The sequence below is a fragment of the Octopus sinensis genome, linkage group LG11 (assembly GCF_006345805.1).
Source record: "Octopus sinensis linkage group LG11, ASM634580v1, whole genome shotgun sequence".
In the NCBI taxonomy this organism is placed as follows: Eukaryota; Metazoa; Mollusca; class Cephalopoda; order Octopoda; family Octopodidae; genus Octopus; species Octopus sinensis.
Window position 1 is genome coordinate 20,452,358 of NC_043007.1, and position 20,459 is coordinate 20,472,816.

Below are 20,459 nucleotides of genomic sequence, written 5' to 3' on the forward strand. Positions count from 1 at the left end.
CGTCATTAATACATTTAATTTAATTTCATAAATAATAAAATATAAATTTTATATTCTCTTCTTGAAATAGATGAAACAGCCACTAAGAAAGAGGTATGGCTTTATTGATAACTTGTCTACAGAAATTGTACGATTTCAGGGAAAATAGTAAACAAATGTCATTTATATTTGAGGGATCTTTTTTTAAAATTTATATTTTATAATATCGATTACTGCCATGGTTTAATAGCAAAAATGTGTTTGTGTTTCATTAAAAAAATACGAATGAATGAAAAACCGAAAATTCCGGGAAAGCTACATGAAAGGGAGGTAATAACACTTCAGCGATAGTTGCGTAAATTATAATTTAATTTCATTCAAATTTTAGTTACTAATACATTTAATTTAATTTCATAAATAATAAAACGAATTATAAAATATAAATTTAAAAAAAAGAAATCAAATCTAAATGGTTTTAAGCGATTTTTCTATGGCAGAGCCTCGTTCTCATACGAAGGTCTCACACGTGCCAACGCCATCTCTTCCTTTTAGTCGTTCGGTTCTCCTTCGGGCAGGTAAGGTGCCACCATCTCACTCACATTTTCGCTTAAATTCCGTTATTATTCCATATTGTTCCCAATTTTTCTTACTCCGTAATGTTCCTAACGTATGGTTGATTCCACCAAAGCCGTCTAAGTCGCCACAACACCGCTAAATATTGAATATAACCGTTTTTAAAGTCTAATTTCTCCACGAAACTTCCATGTGCGCCATTTTATATTCGCCAAATCAGAAGAAAACAGAATTTAATTACAACTTTTGTTGAAGATATTACTCTATTTTTCTTATTAATTCAGTGATGTGTATATAGTATGTTAATAATCGGTTTGTGTTTTATGAAATGTGGCTTCAAAATGCGAGTTTTTAAAGCTGTAAGCAGTTAATTAAGCTCGACTTCGTCTGTTGCTTCCGATCTTATAATCCAATAAACGTGTCGTGCATGACATGACGCTCGTAATCCGTGTAAATCCCAACTGATCCACATGAATTCTCTATGCAATGTAATTGTTCCACGCATGTTACCATTTAACGGTATTAACTTGAGAACAGTGGTCCCTGTGCGCGCACTCGCACGTCACCGCTAGCCAGTCGTGACTAATCGATCCTACAACGACTACGTTGCAAAGTAAATAAAAACACAAAATATATAATTTTTTTTTTTTTTACACAAAGCAAATAATTTTTTTAAACGAAGTAAATAAAACACAAAGTAAGGATCGGTTATAGTCACGACTAGCTAGCGCGAGTACGCTACTGCGCGCACCGGGACCACTGTTCTCAAGTAGTACTCCATTTAACTTCCTTTGATTGTCAACCTCTTGAATTATTGCAAAACTTAATTTTGATCGATGTTCAGTTTTTACTGTGTGCCTATTTAAACACTCAAATGAGTTGACGGTATACTCTTTTACTTGTTTCACTCATTTTCACTGCGGCCATGCTGGAGCACCGCCTTTAGTCGAGTAAATCGTCCCCAGGACTTATTCTTTGTAAGCCTAGAACTTATACTATCGGTCTCTTTTGCCGAACCGCTAAGTTACGGGGACGTAAACACCATCGGTTGTCAAGCGATGTTGGGGGACAAACACAGACATACAAACATATATATATATATACATACGACGGGCTTCTTTCAGTTTCCGTCTACCAAATCCACTCACAAGGCTTTGGTCGGCCCGAGGCTATAGTAGAAGACACTTTGCCCAAGTTGCCACGCAGTGGGACTGAACCCGGAACCATGTGGTTGGTAAGCAAGCTACTCACCACACAGCCACTAGTTAGATTTTTATTTTAATTAATATAAATTAATCGTACGATAAATATATTTTGTGGTTGCTTTTATTGTTTTGTTTTTCATTCTATTTTAGAATAAACAAAAATGAAGACGATTTACGCTGACCAGACTGTGAACGTGCCGGATGGAGTGACGGTAAAAGTTAGTTCGAGGCGTGTGACGGTTACTGGTCCTCGCGGGACCCTGTATCGAAACTTCCGACACCTTTTCATCACAATTACCCTGCCTAGGAAGAACCTCGTCAAAGTCGAAAAATACTTCGGTAAGAGGAAAGAATTGGCCGCCGTGCGCACTGTTTGCACTCATATTGAGAATATGATCAAGGGTGTTACCAAAGGGTTCCGTTACAAGATGAGGTCTGTTTATGCCCATTTCCCAATCAACGTTGTGGTATTGAATGGCGGCAATGCCGTTGAAATCAGAAATTTCCTTGGAGAGAAATTTGCCCGACATGTGGAAATGTTACCTGGTGTTATGTTCTCTGTATCGACGGCGCAAAAGGATGAATTCGTCTTAGAAGGAAATGATATCGAGTTGGTTTCCAGATCAGCTGCCCTCATCCAACAGTCAACATCAGTGAAAGAAAAAGATATAAGAAAGTTCTTGGATGGCATTTACGTATCCGAGAAAGGTACTATACAGGAATAAATAATGTTGGACAGTGTGAACACGAACTTTTACAGAACGTTTCAAACATTGTCTGATGAAATAAAGTGGAGTGAACTATCTTTAATAAATGTGCTTTCTTTTCATTCCAATGTGCTGTGATAATATTTCATATTTCTATATGGCATATTTCATAGATAAATACAGATGTTAATTTTTTTTGCCTTTTTATCCATATTGTTGACTTGAAGTTTTCTACCGTCTTCTCAGTTGCATCCACTATTTAGTAATGATTTTGTATAGCTATTGTTTTGGTTAATTTCAATTGTAAACTCTCTAAACGGCTTTTAACTATGTTTAATCTAAATGCTATTGATATCTTCAGGGTAATGAAATCAGATCTTAAAAACTCTTTAATGCTAGCAAAATGTCCCTATCGGATACTCTTACTCTTTACTCTTTTACTTGTTTCAGTCATTTGACTGCGGCCATGCTGGAGCACCGCCTTTTTTAGTCGAGCAAATCGACCCCAGGACTCATTCTTTGTAAGCCCAGTACTTATTCTATCGGTCTCTTTTGCCAAACCGCAAAGTGACGAGGACGTAAACACACCAGCATCGGTTGTCAAGCAATGCTAGGGGGACAAACACATACACACATATATATATATACATATATACGACAGGCTTCTTTCAGTTTCCGTCTACCAAATCCACTCACAAGGCATTGGTCGGCCAGGGGCTATAGCAGAAGACACTTGCCCAAGATGCCACGCAGTGGGACTGAACCCGGAACAATGTGATTGGTTAGCAAGCTACTTACCACACAGCCACTCGATGGTTTCAAGCTTGTATGTAAGCAATATTGGGCATTCCTTCGATATGATCAAGACATTTCACTAAGGGTATTTCCGTAGGGTGTGGAGTTTAAATTATGCCAGCAATGTCTCATTTTAAACTTGAAGAAAAAAAGCCTTGCATATTTGTTCTTACCTGTTTCATGTGTGTATATATGTAAAATCTGCAAATTTCCAAGCAGAATCGAACTGTCATTTCCTTCCACGGATATACGCGAAGTGAAGTGTTTTGATTTTGTCGAGTTATATCGAAAGAATGCGAACTTTTTAGATGGTTTCAAGCTGGTATGTAAACAATATTGGAATGTGTAGTTCTAACTACAAAAGTTAAATAGGATCCCACTTGGTAAAAATCGGAATCCTTTGCATGTTCTGTTGCTTGTCTTGGAAGTTTTGGCTTACAAGTTATTGATCAACTCAAGATGATTGTGGAAGACACTTGTACAGTGGAATTGAATAGCTAGCGATTGGCTTTCAGTGATGGATATAAATATTGGTGAGAAAACAGGTGGGTGGGCTTAGCACAGATTCCCTTGCTATTTGAACTACATTAGGTTAGCTACTGTTTGAATTGCACTGGACTATGATATATCTTAACCTGATGTTCTCATACTTCTGTTATTAAACTAGAGGTCTGGATTCTACTTGTGCATGATCTTAAAATTTGGGTACTACTAGCGAACAGTGGTCCCGGTACGCGCTAGCTAGTCGTAAGTAGTCGATCCTACAACGGCTTTTTAACCCTAACCTTAGTTTGTTTATAAAAATTATTTATTTAATTTTCTTTGATATGTATTCAGCCTTGAAATACAAACATACGTGCAAGTCGTAGGATCAGCTACTTACAACTAGCTAGTGCGAGTACATGCACCGAGACCACTATTCGCTAGTAGTGCCAAAATTTGTATCTTGCATATAACTACCAACATATTTTGCATTCTGTCATGGGTTGAATGGTTTCTCCAGGATCCAGCAAGTTACAGGTTTGTATAGAGACCGAGTGTCAGCTTAGGCATTGTTTCTAGAGCTGGATACCTTTCCTGACGGTAAACAAATGACTCTAAGCTTGTTTTTAGGGAAACTATTTTCGTCTTGTGGTCAGTGCAACACTTGACCCTTTCGTTACTATATTTATTTTGAGGTGCTCTGTGTTTCTTTCAATTAATTCTAAATATAACAAAGAATTTAGTAAAATGACTTAGTTACCATTAAGCTAGTGTTAGGGACATTAATTGTGACTAAGGTTTGGTGGAAGATTTTAATTCAAAACTTATGAAAGCAAGACGTACTACAGAGCCAGGTTGGTAACTAAAGGGTTAAAGTTGTACTAGAGTAGTTGTTTTGAACTGTTGACTAATTAGATGTTTAATGAATATTTCCTGCTTCTGCATAAATGAATTCTTGCACTTTTCCCAACCAAAAAATCACAGATCCTACATGTGAAGTGATAATGCACTAAAAAGTTTTTCTTTGCATATGTGATACTAAATTGTCCTGTCTTTTATACCATCTGGTACAATACTTCTAATTTTCCATATCATTTGCCTTCATGTTTATATTTTACACCAGTTGATCCTATTATCACTTTTATATTCCCTTTAAATACATATAAATATTGGTTAGTTTTGGACAGGCCTTGCCAATTTAAATTGAGGGCCGCTTGTGTAGTTTATGCACTTAAGATCAAATAATCAAATTACTGAGTCTAGAATTTTTAGTTTGTTTATAATTATAAAGTGGTAGGCTATTGTTTTATAGCCACTTTGAGTATACCTTTAGCTTTTGTTTCAGTCAGTGGACAGTGATTATCCTGGGGCACTGTATTGAAGGGTTTTAAAGTCTGGTACTTATTCTATGAATTGCATTAAAAAGCACCATCTGAACGTGGCTGATGACAGTGGCACTTAAAAAGCACCATCCAAATCGTGCCAGTGGCACGTAAAATGCACCAATCCGATTGTGGCCATTGCCTAGCACGTAAAAAGTACCCACTACACTCACGGAGTGGTTGGTGTTAGGAAGGGCATCCAGCTGTAGAAACACTGCCAGATCAGACTGGAGCCTGGTGCAGCCTTCTGGCTTCCCAGATCCCTGGTCGAACCGTCCAACCCATGCCAGCATGGAGAACAGACGTTAAACGATGATGATGATGAAACTTATGTTATTGGGACGTTAATAAAAGTAAACACGCACATTGAACTTCTGTGTACCAAATTCACTCATAAGGCAGCCTGGAGCTTAAGTTGACACTTGCCCAAGGTGCCATGTTGTGAGACTGAACCAATAACCACATGGACGTTAAACGAGGATGATGAATGTCATATGAAATTGTCACCCATAATTATGACCCTAGTATCGATCTATTGCATTTCAAATTGTTTTAGAGTTAGGGTTAGGGGAGGGTATCTTTTTTTCTTCAGAAATGTAAATAAACCCAATCTGTTTCTTAAACGAGGGACATATTCATACAGCACAGAATGTTGTTTACCTCAATGGATGTATTTGATTGGTTAAAATTGCCGAAATGCAAGAAATTAAAGACGAAATATGTTACAAACTATAGAATTTTCTCAATAAAGCCAAGAGAAAAAGATGTTTTATAAACACATTCTACCAGTATACGAAGTTTAAAGTTTTTTAGTTACCTAGAAATTATGTTACAAACTGCCCTTCAAACCGAAAAGATCCTAAGTACCTGAAAAACAAAGAATTATGAAAGAAGGCAAATATGTACCAGGGGTGGCAGAAAGAAGAGAGAACTAAACTTGATCATTCTGGAACACCCAGAATAAAAACAATAACAACTGAAAGACTTACCCTCTAGTCATTACTAAATGTCATTGTAGATAACTGATGCTTGGTGTATGGTCCAGTAGTTAGGAGTATTTGGCCCACAATCGTAAAGTCAAGAGTACGATTCCCTGCAGCACACTGTATTCTTGAACAAGGCAATCTACTTCACCTTGCTGCAGTCCATTCAGTTGACAAAAATTGAGTTGTAGTTGTAATACAAAGTGGCCAACCTTGTGACATTGTGTGAAGCTGAATCTCCCTGAGAACTACCTTTTATGGTATACATGTCTGTGAAGTACTCAGCCACTTGTGCATTAATTTTACTAGCAGACTGTTCCATTGATCAGATAAACAGGAACCTTGTCGTAACTGACAGAGTGCCATTTTAATAAAAAGAGGGAAAGGGAAGAAAATGTTCCATAGCGTAAAGCAAAAATGTCATATCTTTAGTACGAGCAGTGAAAGCTAAGACAAAATAATTGCTATTCCTTTTATTTATTTATTGCCCACAAGGGGCTAAACACAGAGGGGACAGACAAACGGATTAAGTCGATTACATCGATCCCAGTGCATAACCGGTACTTAATTTATCGACCCAGAAAGGATGAATGGCAAAGTCAACCTCGACGGAATTTGAACTCAGAACATAACAGCAGGCGTAATACCACGAAGCATTTTGCCCAGTATGCTAATATTTCTGCCAGCTCGCCGCCTTATTGCTATTGCTATTAATGGAATAATTGTTATTCCATCATGTAGTATTAGCCATCGACTCACGCTCAGTTTGATTAACAGCCTTTGCATTGGTATTTATCTGTGGGCTTGGCTTCCAGACCTGTGAGACCCCACATGCTGCTGTTAGGACCGGATTAACACCCATAGTGATCTTAATGTCTACAAAGATTTTCCTGCCCCTATTCAGGATCTTTTTTCATTTTCTTTCAACCACTTGAAGGTTTATCTTGCTCCAGTCCACTCAGCTGGCCAAAATGAATTGTAGTTGTAATTCAAATGGGCCAGCCTTGTCATATTCTGTATGAGGCTGAATCTCCCTGAGAACTACGTTAATGATATACATAGGCGCAGGAGTGGCTGTGTGGTAAGTAGCTTGTTTACCAACCATATGGTTCCGGGTTCAGTCCTACTGTGTGGCACCTTGGGCAAGTGTCTTCTACTATAGCCTCGGGCCGACCAAAGCCTTGTGAGTGTATTTGGTAGACGGAAACTGAAAGAAGCCCATTGTATATATGTATATGCGTGTGTGTGTCTGTGTTTGTCCCCCTAGCATTGCTTGACAACCGATGCTGGTGTGTTTATGTCCCCGTAACTTAGCGGTTCGGCAAAAGAGACCGATAGAATAAGTACTGGGCTTACAAAAGAATAAGTGCCGGGGTCGAGTTGCTCGATTAAAGGTGGTGCTCCAGCATGGCCGCAGTCAAAATGACTGAAACAAGAAATAATATGCCTGTGGAGTACTCGGCCACTTGGGAGTTAATTTTATCCTCGTGTGGTAATGAAAAGTGAAAGTGACATCCAATATTTGCTGTAGTTATTTGTCTTTGATTTAACACTGTGTCTATGCATCGGTGTATCAGTTTTTCCTTTCAATCTCCATATCTACTGTACCTCTCATTTTTTCTCTTTCACTTTCCCTGTGTCCCTCCTCTCTCCTGCTTTTAGTATAACAATGTGTATATATAACTATGTATCAACTTTTCTTTCAACCTATGTATCTACTTTTCCTGCGACGTGATAATCATTTAAATACAGAAAATGAACGCTATTACCACCTACTGTCTGTCTCTCTTACTTCCTCTCTGAAACATTTAAAAGCACCAAATGAATGCTGCCTCTTTTACTCTCCCTCTTCCTTTCTGTCCTCCTCTCTGATGCTTTGCCATTCACTTCTTCCTTTAAAGTATATGTGACACACACCACAGGTACATACAAACAGAACAATTTGGCATATTAATATTATTGACTAGCTGGCCACGTGCCTTAAAAAATGACAGCTAATTGTAGTATTTTATATATAAAAAAGGTATATAATAATCACACATACAAACATTCACATACTGCTCTTGTACATGCACACAGATACACACATGTACACAGACTTGAAACGCTATTTGATTTTTCTTTTTAGCGTTGAATGTTCACTGTCCCACTTCCATTGCAGCCCCCCCCACACACACACACACGCAGACAAACATTCACATAACTTCCTTTTACATACATACACATATACTCACACAGAGTTGAAACGCTGTTTGATTTTTTTTCACCACAGATCTTTCATCATCTCACAACCAAGTTTGCCATCACCCCTTCCTTCCTTATTCATCTATCACCCCTTCCTTTCTCATTCATATGTTGTGACGGAGAAAAACACGAGTATTGTTATAGTAGATAAGTAGGATTATTATTAATTAGATCTGTTCCTGTACGGCAGAAAAGAGATCCAATTAGAAATTATTATCATTGCTATTAATTTCATGTTTGAGTTCTGCTAATCATGGACATTGAAGTTGATTTGAATGTGGTTCTGTAAATTTGTTTGACGATAGGCACAGGAGTGACCATAAGCACAAGTATGGTTGTGTGATAAGAAGTTTGCTTCTGGGCTCAGTCCCACTGCATGACCCCTTGGTGCAGTGAGACTGGACCCGAAATCACATGGTTACAAAGCAAGCTCCTAAAAAGTACCAGAAGGGGGTGTGAATTGGACTTCCTGGAAAGGCCTGAGAGAGGGTGAGTGGGACTTGCTGGAAAATTCCAAGGAGAGGAGAAAGGACTTCTTTGGAAAAGTCCAGGAGGGGTAGGGGCTTCCTGGAAAAGTCTGAGGAGGGGGTAAAGACTTCCTGGAAAAGTCCAAGGAGGAGGTGGGCATTTCCTCGAAAAGACTGAAAGGGGTGCACCTCCTAGAAAAGTCTAGGGATGGGACTTCCTGGAAAAGCCTGCAGAGGGGCTAGGGACTTCCTGGAATAGTCCAAGAAGGGGCTAGGGATTTCCTGGAAGTCTGAGGAGGGAGTGGGTACTTCCTGGAAAAGTCCGAGTAGAGGTGGAACTTCCTAGAAAAGACCGAGGAGGGGCAGGAAGGACTTCCTGGGAAAGTCCAAGGAGCGGTGGGATTTCCTGGAAAAGCTAGAGGATGAGGTGGGCCTTCCTGAAAAATGTTTTAAAAAATAACTTACCAGCATTCCCTTCATATACACAGTGATCACATTCAGTTAAAATGGTTTGCTGATGTCCCTCTTTTTTTCCTTGGTGAGAAGATCGCATTGTTTTACATCATTTTATTCCCTCTGGAATAACACCACTGTTTTCTTTGAATCATATGTCGGAAGTATAAAGATTTGAATAACACCTGCGTGTAACTCCACTTCTTTATTTATGTTAATCAAACACATTTCACTAAACCCTGGAATGTCTACCTTTTAAGTAGGCTGTTACATCCTTGGTACTTATGCCAATTTTTTGCTACCCTGGCAAATATTTATTTATTTTTTTCCGTGTTATTTGTACACATTGACAAAAATACACATACATTTATATATATAGTGAATAAAAAAAAAACATATATCAGAAAGAAGCACACTCTAAAAAATAGAGCAGTAATTATTACAACAAAATTTTATATAGAGTTACCCAAGGTTTCGCACCCTCAAAACCAAGCCTTGTGGACAGCTCATCAGACTCTTTGTGGGTGTGAAATCTTGGGTAACTCTATATAAAATTTTGTTGTAATATATATATATATATATATATATATACACACACACATAGTGAAGGCTCTGAATTCGAAATCGAACCAAATTCGTCGACTGGCATCCATGCCAACCTCCCTTCACTGGACACTAGACTCTGTTCGCGAAGACCTGTTGGGGCAAGTGAAATCGAAATTGAACCAAATTTGATGACTGGCACCTGTGTCAGTGGAGTGCTAACAGCTCCATCCAAGCGGGATCACTGCCAGAGCAGCTGTCTGGCATGTAAAGAATACCATTTGAGCATGATCGTTGTCAGCGTCGCCTCACTGGCACATGAACAAAACATTCGAGCGAGGTCATTCCCAGTGCTGGTGGCACGTAAAAAACAGCATTTTCGAGCGTGGCCGTTGCCAGTACCGCCAGACTGACCCTCGTGCTGGTGGCACTTTAAAAGCACCCACTACACTCTCGGAGTGGTTGGCGTTAGGAAGGGCATCCAGCTGTAGAAACTCTGCCAGATCAGATTGGGGCCTGGCGCAGCCATCTCATTCGCCAGCCCTCAGTCAAAATCATCCAACCCATGCTAGCATGGAAAGCGGACGTTAAACAATGATGATGATAATGATACACACATACACATAGTGAAGGCTCATGCCTTAGTGGTTAGGGTATTTGACACACGATTGTAAGGTCACGAGTTCAAATCCCGGCAGTATATTGTATCCTTGAGCAAGGCCCTTTATTTCACATTCCACTCAACTGGCAAAAATGAATAGTGTCTGTATGTCAAAGGGTGAGATTTTCCAAATTCTGTATCATGATGAGTCTCCCTCAGAACTAAGTTAATGGCGTGTATGTCTGTGGAGTACTCAGCCACTTGCACATTAATTTTATAAGTAAGCTGTTCCATTGATTGGATCAACTGGGACCCTTGTCATCATGACTGATAGAGTGCCCTATACACACACCCATTGTGCTTCCCAAATCCCATTTTTGCTGATACAGGTAGGTCCCCTTGAGAACCACATGTGATCTGTCATCCAGGTTTTTTGTCATCTCTCCTCAGTGAGATTTGAGATCATGAGATCAAACTTCACTATTTTTCCCATGCCTTCTTGGAACTCCCACTTTTGCGGCTTCATCCACATTAAGTGGTTGGCACTTCTCTATAAATGTCCACATCCATAGGCATCATGTGTCCATACCATAAAGGTGGCGAGCTGGCAGAAACGTTAGCACACCGGGTGAAATGCTCAACGGTATTTCGTCTGCCGAGGTCGACTTTGCCTTTCATCCTTTCGGGGGTCAATAAATTAAGTACCAGTTACGCACTGGGGTTGATGTAATCGACCTAATCCGTTTGTCCCCTCTATGTTTAGCCCCTTGTGGGTAGTAAAGAAATAGGTATTTCGTCTGCCGCTACATTCTGAGTTCAAATTCCGCCGAGGTCGACTTTGCCTTTCATCCTTTTGGGGTCAATAAATTAAGTACCAGTTATGCACTGGAGTTGATGTAATCAACTTAATCCATTTGCCCCCTCTGTGTTTAGCCCCTTGTGGGTAGTAAAAAAATAAAATAAGATACCAGAGTTTTTCTCTCAACACATTTGTGTTGGTTACCCGGAACCATGTGGTTGGTAAGCAAGCTACTTACCACACAGCCACTCCTTCATTTTTTTCCTATCATACTGATCTTAATTTTGTGACTATTCCATGGCAGAGAAGTATTTTTGACTTCTATTTTTAGTGATGCAGGTGCTCATGTAGTACCCTTGTATGTGTGTGTGTGTGTGTATATATATATATACTCTTTTACTTGTTTCAGTCATTTGACTGTGGCCATGCTGGAGCACTGCCTTTAATCGAGCAAATCGACCCCGGGACTTATTCTTTGTAAGCCCAGTACTTATTCTATTGGTCTCTTTTTTGGCAAACCGCTAAGTGACGGGGATGTAAACACACCAGCATCGGTTGTCAAGCAATGCTAGGGGGACAAACACAGACACCTGTATATATATATATATATATACGACAGGCTTCTTTCAGTTTCCGTCTACCAAATCCACTCACAAGACTTTGGTCGGCCCGGGGCTATAGTAGAAGACACTTGCCCAAGGTGCCACGCAGTGGGACTGAACCCGGAACCATGTGGTTGGTTAGCAAGCTACTTACCACACAGCCACTCCTGCACCTATATACATACACAATAGTACCTTGGCTTTTGAACTCTGATCTCGAATAAATCACGCTTCATATATATATATGAAGCATGATTCATTCATAAACTGAGGTACTACTGTATGAAATGAATATGAGAAAGACAGGAGATAAAGTACGATTTATTCGTGATCAGAGATGTTCAATAACCGAGGTTCTACTGTGTATACATATTATATATATTTTATTAATCTGCCTGTACAGCTTGTATTCGCTGCCACTAGCAGTGATATTTCTAATAGTGCTATCGCTCTCATATTCATTTATTTTATATATATATATATATATATGCCGGTGGCATGTAAAAAGCACCATCCGATTGTGGCTGTTGCCAGCCTCGTCTGGCCCCCGTGCCGGTGACACGTAAAAAGCATCAACTGATCGTGGCCGTTTGCCAGCCTCGTCTGGCACCTGTGCAGGTGGCACATAAAAAGCACCCACTGCACTCACGGAGTGGTTGGCGTTAGGAAGGGCATCCAGCTGTAGAAACACTGCCAGATCAGACTGGGCTTGGCGCAGCCTTCTGGTTTCCCAGACCCCATTGAACCGTCCAACCCATGCTAGCATGGAAAACGGACGTTAAACGATGATGATGATGATATATATATATATATGCTCAGGAGTGGCTGTGTGGTAAGTAGCTTGCTTACCAACTACATGGTTCTGGGTTCTGTCCCACTGCGTGGCACCTTGAGCAAGTGTCTTCTACTATAGCTTTGAGCTGACCAAAGCTGTGAGTGGATTTTGTACACGGAAACTGAAAGAAGCCTGTCGTATATATATATATATATAATGTGTGTGTTTGTGTCTATCTGTCCCCACCTCCCATTGCTTGACAACTGATGTTAGTGTGCTTACGTCCCCGTAACTTAGTGGTTCAACAAAAGAAACCAATAAAATAAGTACTAGGCTTACAAAGAGTAAGTCCTTGGGTCAATTTGTTCGACTAAAGGCAGTGCTCCAGCATGGCCGCAGTCAAATGACTGAAACAAATAAAAGAATCTATATATACATATTAAAGATTGTTTCGATGTTAAGTTACATATAAAACCAATAGACCATCAAATTGAAGGAGCACTCAATATGTTTTGAGTGTGGTTTTTATTAATTTTTGTAAGGACATGGTTGACAGCATCTTCATAGTTACTGATGACAGCTCATGAGCTGAAACTTCAAATCACTGTCAACTTTTTCCCTGTAAATATTTATTTATATATATATATGTGTGTGGAGGCACGTGGCCTTAGTGGTTAGCATCATGATTGTAAGATTGTGGTTTCGATTCCTGGACCGAGCGACGCGTTGTGTTCTTGAGCAAAACACTTCATTTCATATTGCTCCAGTGCACTCAGCTAGCAAAAATGAATAACGCTACGATGGACTGGCTTCCCATCCAGCTGGGTAACACATACGCCATTGAAACCGGGCCCATGAGCCTGGCTAGGCTTTAAATGGGCGCATTTGTTATTTTATTAAATATATACACACACACGAGGAAGTGCAGAAAGTTTCTGGCTTTGAGTAAAAGAAAATACAAGCGGATCAGTTGATCATGAGCTTACCCAACATATTCCCCTCTCAGATTGACACACTTATTGCAGCAATCCTTCAGTCTTTCTAATCCCTGTAAAAGAACTCAGAAGGTTGGGTCTCCAACCAGGCCTTTCATGACACCCTTAAAGCCAGGAACTTTTTATCACTCCCTCATATGTATGTGTCAGAATGAAGAGTTATGAAATTAGAAATCCAAGCAAAATACTTCTTAAGATCTCTGCTGATATAGATCCACCTGGTTAATAATAGGTTTTGTAATTGGCAATGAACTCCAGGTATTCCAAAGGAAAGATCAAAGGTTGAAGTCCATCACCAGTTTACTTTGTAAATTCATGATTGCACTACCAAGAGAACATGGTGTTTTCAGAGTGATATATAAAAAAAAAGGCTTAAATAATGGGTTCTATACCTTTATATGTGCACTATAGACTTACAGCTGTTTCTGGTATGCATCTTCAGTGCATTCATGGTTAAGTTTATCTAATTGATTGATCTATTGAAAATATAGTGAATGACTATCAGAATGCTATCATCTTTAGTGTTCAACATATCAATAGTTGATGTGTTAAACTCCCAAGACTATAGCATTCCAGGTATATTTTTCAACAGATCAAGTTGACTGAACCATGAATGCACCGAAAATGTATATCAGAAACAACTGTAAGTCTGTAATGCACGAATAAAGGTATAAAACCCATTATTTGTGCCTTTTTTTTTTTAAACATATATAAGGCGTGGCTGTGTAGTAAAGAAGCTTGCTTTGCAATCACAGTATCGGGCTCAGTCCCACTGCATGGCACCTTGGGCAAGTGTTCCTCTTCTATAGCCTCTGGCCTAACAAAGCCTTCTGAATGGATTTGCTACATGGAAACAAACAAGAAGCATACACACACATATATATATACGTATTTATGTGTGTGTGTCTTTGTTTGGCCTCCTACCATTGTTTGACAACTGATGTTGGTGTGCATAACTTAGCAGTTCGGCAAAAGAGACTGATACAATAAGTGCTAGGCTTTACAAAGAATAAGTCCTGGGGTTGATTTCGACTAAAACTCTTTAAGGTGGTGCTCCAGCATGGCCAGTCAAAATGACTGAAACAAGTAAAAGAATATATATATATATATATATTGGTTAAAACGGTAAGATAACAAAAGAAAGAAAGAGACCTCAATATTATGTAAATAGAGGAAATTTATCTGTAAAATATGTGACTTTTATTCAATAGCCAAGATAAAACTGAGTTTCGGACGCCGAGGTGGAAATCCACAACACCATCTCTTTGGTTATCTGTCTGAAGAGATGGTGTTGTAGATTTCCACCTTGGCATCCGAAACTCAGAGTTTTATCTTGGTTATTGAATAATTGTCACATATTATATTTACAGATATATATATATATATATATATAAAACATAAGCACGGCAGTCTTCTTTCAGTTTCTTTCTATCAAATCCACTCACAAAGCTTTTGTTAACTTGAGGCTACAACAGATGACATTTGCCCAAACTGCCACGCAGTGGGACTGAACCTGAAACCATGCAGTTAGGAAGCAAACTTCTTAACCACACACCCACACCTGAAGGTAACTTGAAGAATACAATACTAGAAAGTTGCAAGTAGACAGCTTCGTGTTAGAGAAACAGAAATAAAATCCAACATGTTCAAAATGATATTAACAAATTTTTATCTTTTCCATTTGTTATTGTAATTGGGAGAAAGATGGAACATAAAATAAATGAAAACAATATTGTTATTTTTTGATAATTCATTGAAGGATGTTGAATGATTTCATTTACTCCTGAGATATATAAAGTTGTATGAAATGAAAAAAAAGGAAAGCTTTTCTTGAAATATCTATGATTATTTAAATTAATTAAAAAAAACATATTGGCAGGAAGTAACATTATATAAACAAAAAAAAAATCAGTCAAGATCAACAATGACATTAGCACACACACACAAACGGAACTGTTTCCAGTTTAGGCACAAAGCCCGAAGCCTGGGTTTAAAAAAAAAAAAAAAAAAAATGTGGTGTAGATACCATGAATCCCAGTATATAACTGGTACTTTATTTTATTAACCCCAAAAGAAATGAAAAGCACAGTTGATCTCGGTGGTATTTGAACTCGGAACATAAAGAGCTAAAATAAATACCTCAAGGCATTGTTTGATGTGGAAACACTACCAATCCATAATAATGACGATCTCTCTGACGAAGTTTTTTGCAAGGGGAAACCATTCCATACTGTTTGTCGTTGAACTTGTTTACAACTGGTTGTTTCCCTGCTCTAAGAAATGATTCATTGTAAACGAAAAATACTCAAAGGAACCAGTGAAGAAATATCTGTCAATTAAGATTCCTAATTTGATATAGATATATATCAGGCGCGTGGCTTAGTGGTTAAGGTGTCAGCACCATGATCGTAAGATTGTGGTTTCCATTCCTGGACTGGGCGATGCGTTGTGTTCTTGATCAAAACACTTCATTTCACGTTGCTTCAGTCCACTCAGCTGGCAAAAATAAGTAACGCTGCAATGGACTGGCGTCCCGTCCAGCTGGGGAACACATACGCCATAGAAACCGGGCCCATGAGCCTGGCTAGGCTTTAAAAGGGCTCTACTAATGGCGGTGCCCCAGCATGGCCACAGCTTGTGAGCTGAAACTAGATAAATAAATAAAAAAAGATATATGAATAAGTAAACCTAAACAAAATATTTATTGAAATTCACTCTAGACGAACCAGTAATATCATATTTCACATGAGCAGAAATATAGGGTGTCTAAAGCAAAATTGCTTTTTCATCATCAACCCTTGGACATCACTGTCTTGAACCCTAAGCCTCATAAGACACATTACCTGGTTTCCATAGCATATAAGTGACTGAGATCACAACATTCCCCCTGGATAGGATGCCAGTCCATTGTAGTGTTATTCATCTACAGTTGAGTGGACTGGAGTAATGTGAAATGAAGTGTTTTGATCAAAAACACAACACACTGCCCAATCTAGATATTGAAACCATGATCTTGTGATACTCAGTGCAACGCCCTAACCACCAGGCCATACACTTTCATGTTATTTTTTTTGTTTTTAACAGCATATCCTATAATGATTTGATTCCATTAAAAAAATTTTTTTTTTTTTAAGTGCCAAATTATACAATCCAGTGATGAAATGTAGAGAGGAAAACTAAATTGTTTCATCAAAAGTGCTTGAAACATTTGTAAATTTGCAGACCTAAATCCTCAATTTTTGCTCTGAGTTAGGATTTGTCTTTTAATACAGTAAGTACAGTACACAGAAAGAGAAGGGATTTTGTTCATTAGAAAATAAAACTTTTGCAGGAACATTTTTTTTTTAATGTTTGTAAAGAATTATAAACAAACAGTAATTTTAGAATTTTAATAATAGAAAAGATAGTGATGACAAGATGATATGAAAACAAGTCTTTGATAAAGCTATTCAACTAAGAGAAACAATACATGGTATAGCAGCAATTGTTAATATTGCTTGACAAATTCCACAGCATAGAATGTCAACTCAGAAATATGGTTCTCCCTATGTGAGAAATTCAAAGGAATTTATCAAACTTTTACCAAGAGAATAACTATGAGTGTCTCTAAACAGAGAGATGGGGGTGGGGCAAAGAAAAAAATAAAATAAAATCAACAAAATGATAAATAATTAGATTGAGACCTCTAAGATAGGAGCCAATATGAAATGTCATTATTATTATTATTTGCTCTTTTTTTTTTTTTTCATTTTTTTTTGTCTTTTTGTTAGTAATTATTTTGACAAGATATTAATCTTCAGTCCATTCAAACGGCTCAGGAGGTTCTGGTTCTGATTCCTCTTCGACTTTTGGACCGCCTGCAGCGATAGGTTCTACGAGGTCTTCGAGATCGTCCGGTTTGCGATTGTGTAACATAATGAGTCCTCCGCTCGTTACATCTTTCACCGACGTGTATCTCGAGGCATCTGGCATGGTGATCATTCGGAGCTGGGCCCGCATAACCCGAGCCGGGTTGTCTAATAACTCAAAGTTTGCCTCTGGCTTCTTTTCTTTCTCCTCCTCTTTCTTCTCTTCTTTTCCTTCCTCTTTCTTATCTTTAACCACTTCTTTTTTCTCTTCCTTTTTCTCTGTTTTAGCAGTCTTCTTTTCTGGTTCATCCGAAGCTTCTTCATCCACATCCATCTTCTCTTCTTTCTCTTTCTTTTCGGCTTCCTTTTTCTTTTGTTTCGCCGTAATACTGAGGACAGCAGTTTTAACCTTTTCTTTAGTTTTGTCTTTTTTTTCTTCTAAATGAGGTGGGTATGCAAACGTGGAAGGTTTTGCGTTGGAACGAAACTGTACTTTTGGCATTAGTAAATTGCTGTTCAGTCCGATTATACAAGTAGGCTTAAATGCCAAGGATAAAAAGTGAGTAAGGGGGTACCAAAACCAGTACTGACAAAATACCAACATTCCTACGACAGCTTCCATATTGGTATGACCTGTGCGAGACTGAAGAGAAATAGTAACATTTCGACCACCAGCATCTAGTATTCCTTGGGCTAAGATAGCGCCAAACTTTGCCATAACATCATCATGTTTGTCAGTAATTACTTTAGTATATAATTGACGGAAGTGTGTGACTTTAGGACAAGTGATTTCATTTTGTTGAATGAGAACGAGAGCTGAGGCGATGAGAGCTCCTTGTCGTACGTAGTTAACAGGATCGTTAGTCATGGGTTCCAACAGGGTCAGGGCTTCTTTTAGGCCGGTTCCAGCACAAGCAATGCCCAAAGCCATCGCAGCACCAAATCTAACATGAGGATTATAACTTTCTGATAGTAAAGAGACAACTTGTGGACATTTTTCAGGAGTCCGGAACAGAAGGAATCCAAGCGAGGTGACAGCGACACGTCTCACATCGTCATTGACATCACTGACGGCAATGTGGAGCAATTTTCTGATAGCTTGGTTGTTACCAGAACCACAGTAGGCCATAGCAAGGGTGTACATGCCAGACCAACGAAGAATGGGGTCCTTATCTTGAGACAAAGTTTTGACTAGTTCATCAGCTTCTTCCATACGACCATACATGGTAAGAGCGATACCAACGGACAAGCCACGAAGAATCTTCTCGTGCTGGGTATCCTGTGCATACACAAGCATATCGTGGATAGCAGCATCGTTCTTAGTTCCAAGCATTACTAACCCCATAGCAAGTCCTGCTGCTTCACCAGTCACTGCATCATCTTGGTACAGGTTTATGCGAAGTTGTTCAAAGATATCTTGCTGGGCAGTACCCATCGCTGCGAGACCCAAGCCAAGACAACCTCCGTGTCTCACCATTTCATTTGTGGCCTCTTTGAGTTGACCAAGTAAATAATTTGTAATCTCACCTCCATGGTTAGCATGAATTAATCCAAGAGCATAAAGACCCCCGCCTTCTGAGTAGGTAGATCCAGGACTCGAGTCTTTGGGTAGATATGTAGACATGAAATTCAAGACATCCTTTTCATGGCCTTTATGAATAACACCAAGACTTGCAGTAGCAGTGAATTTAGCCCAGTTAGTGGCACGAGCCAACCATTCTAAATTGTCACGAAGAAACTGATCGCATGTAGTGCCACAATGCATGAAAGAATTGGCAATAACAGTGGCTGAGTGGCACAAGGAGTTACGAACAGCATCTTTGGTATTCTTCAGAATCAATGAATCAGTTTTATTGTTCCTAATAAGGAAATCCAAGTGCAATTTTATAGTGTTTTCTCCTCCAAGGATAGTATAAAGTTTGACAATTTTCTCCTGGAGATCTTTCTGGTCCTCAGTTAGCGATGGACTTGCAGGTGCCGGTGCAGCCGCTTCTGCGGTTTTTTCCTCATCGACTTCCATCTTCTCTTCCTTGTTTTCTACAGTGGGAGCAACTTGTTTTTCTTCTTCCGTTTTCATGGACGGTAATGGTGCTGGGGCCACCTGCCGAAGCCAGTTTTGCACTTCCTGTAGAAATTGTTGGGTCGCACTCTCATACAAATCAAATGCAATTTGAAGGGCTTTCAGTTGCGATTCTTCGTTTCCCTTAATTAATTTCTCTAGGATATTTGCAACAGATTGGTGGTCATCCAAGAAAATATAACACTGACACACACTGATATAATCTGGGGACTTAAGACGCATGTAAAGCTCAGTAAGAACACGTAGTACATCATTTCTAAAATGTCTACTCATTATGTGAGATAAACAAACTTTTAAACTATATGCCAACATTGCCGAAGGGTCATCCGATTCCAAAATTGCTTTTTCAAACATATCAATTCTTCTTGTTTCCAAAGCAATACCCACAACTTGTTTATATTGTTTATCCTCAAAACACCTCTGAAACATTCGATTAACTATCGCTTCAAGTCGAGTATCCATCATTTTGGCATCTTCTTGTGTTTCGGCGTTAATAACCTGCGTTTTGGTGTATTGGTCCATACATTTTGCTTTGATTGTGGAAACATATTCAGAAGTATCAGTAACATCAAACAAATTGAGAGCTCCCAATGCATACTTAAGTGAATCTTCATAAGCCCCGAGATGATAATAAACTTTAGAAGCAACCAAAGCAGCCAGATCACGGCAACGGAAATCATGACTTTCGTACAATACCTCGATTTTCACGACCGCTTCTGCAATCTCAGCCCAAAATACATCAACGATCTTGTTTAGCTTTTCCAAGGCGAATACCTTCAGTTGTTCGTCCGGTTCGTCCAGCAGAGATATAACTCCTGAAGCCGAAGTCATATGAGTTTTCATCTTCATGGTTCTCTTTTTTGACAACGGAAACTTTAAATACCCAGCAAAGTTGTCAGACACAAACAACAACGTGACACAGCACAAGTTCGGGATGGAAAATGG

The 20,459-nt window shown here is 39.0% G+C and overlaps 2 protein-coding genes across 2 annotated transcripts; one reads left to right on the plus strand and one right to left on the minus strand.

The window, feature by feature from the left end:
* The first annotated feature begins 413 nt into the window (after window positions 1-413).
* On the plus strand, window positions 414-2,571 carry LOC115217518 (60S ribosomal protein L9). The gene is made up of 2 exons (XM_029787241.2): window positions 414-554; window positions 1,908-2,571. Exon 2 carries the CDS (start codon window positions 1,919-1,921, stop codon window positions 2,480-2,482), a length of 564 nt encoding a protein of 187 aa, XP_029643101.1. The 5' UTR covers window positions 414-554; window positions 1,908-1,918; the 3' UTR covers window positions 2,483-2,571.
* A 14,720-nt stretch (window positions 2,572-17,291) lies between these two features.
* On the minus strand, window positions 17,292-20,399 carry LOC115217023 (26S proteasome non-ATPase regulatory subunit 1-like). The gene has a single exon (XM_029786559.2). It carries the CDS (start codon window positions 20,361-20,363, stop codon window positions 17,376-17,378), a length of 2,988 nt encoding a protein of 995 aa, XP_029642419.1. The 5' UTR covers window positions 20,364-20,399; the 3' UTR covers window positions 17,292-17,375.
* Window positions 20,400-20,459: the final 60 nt, after the last annotated feature.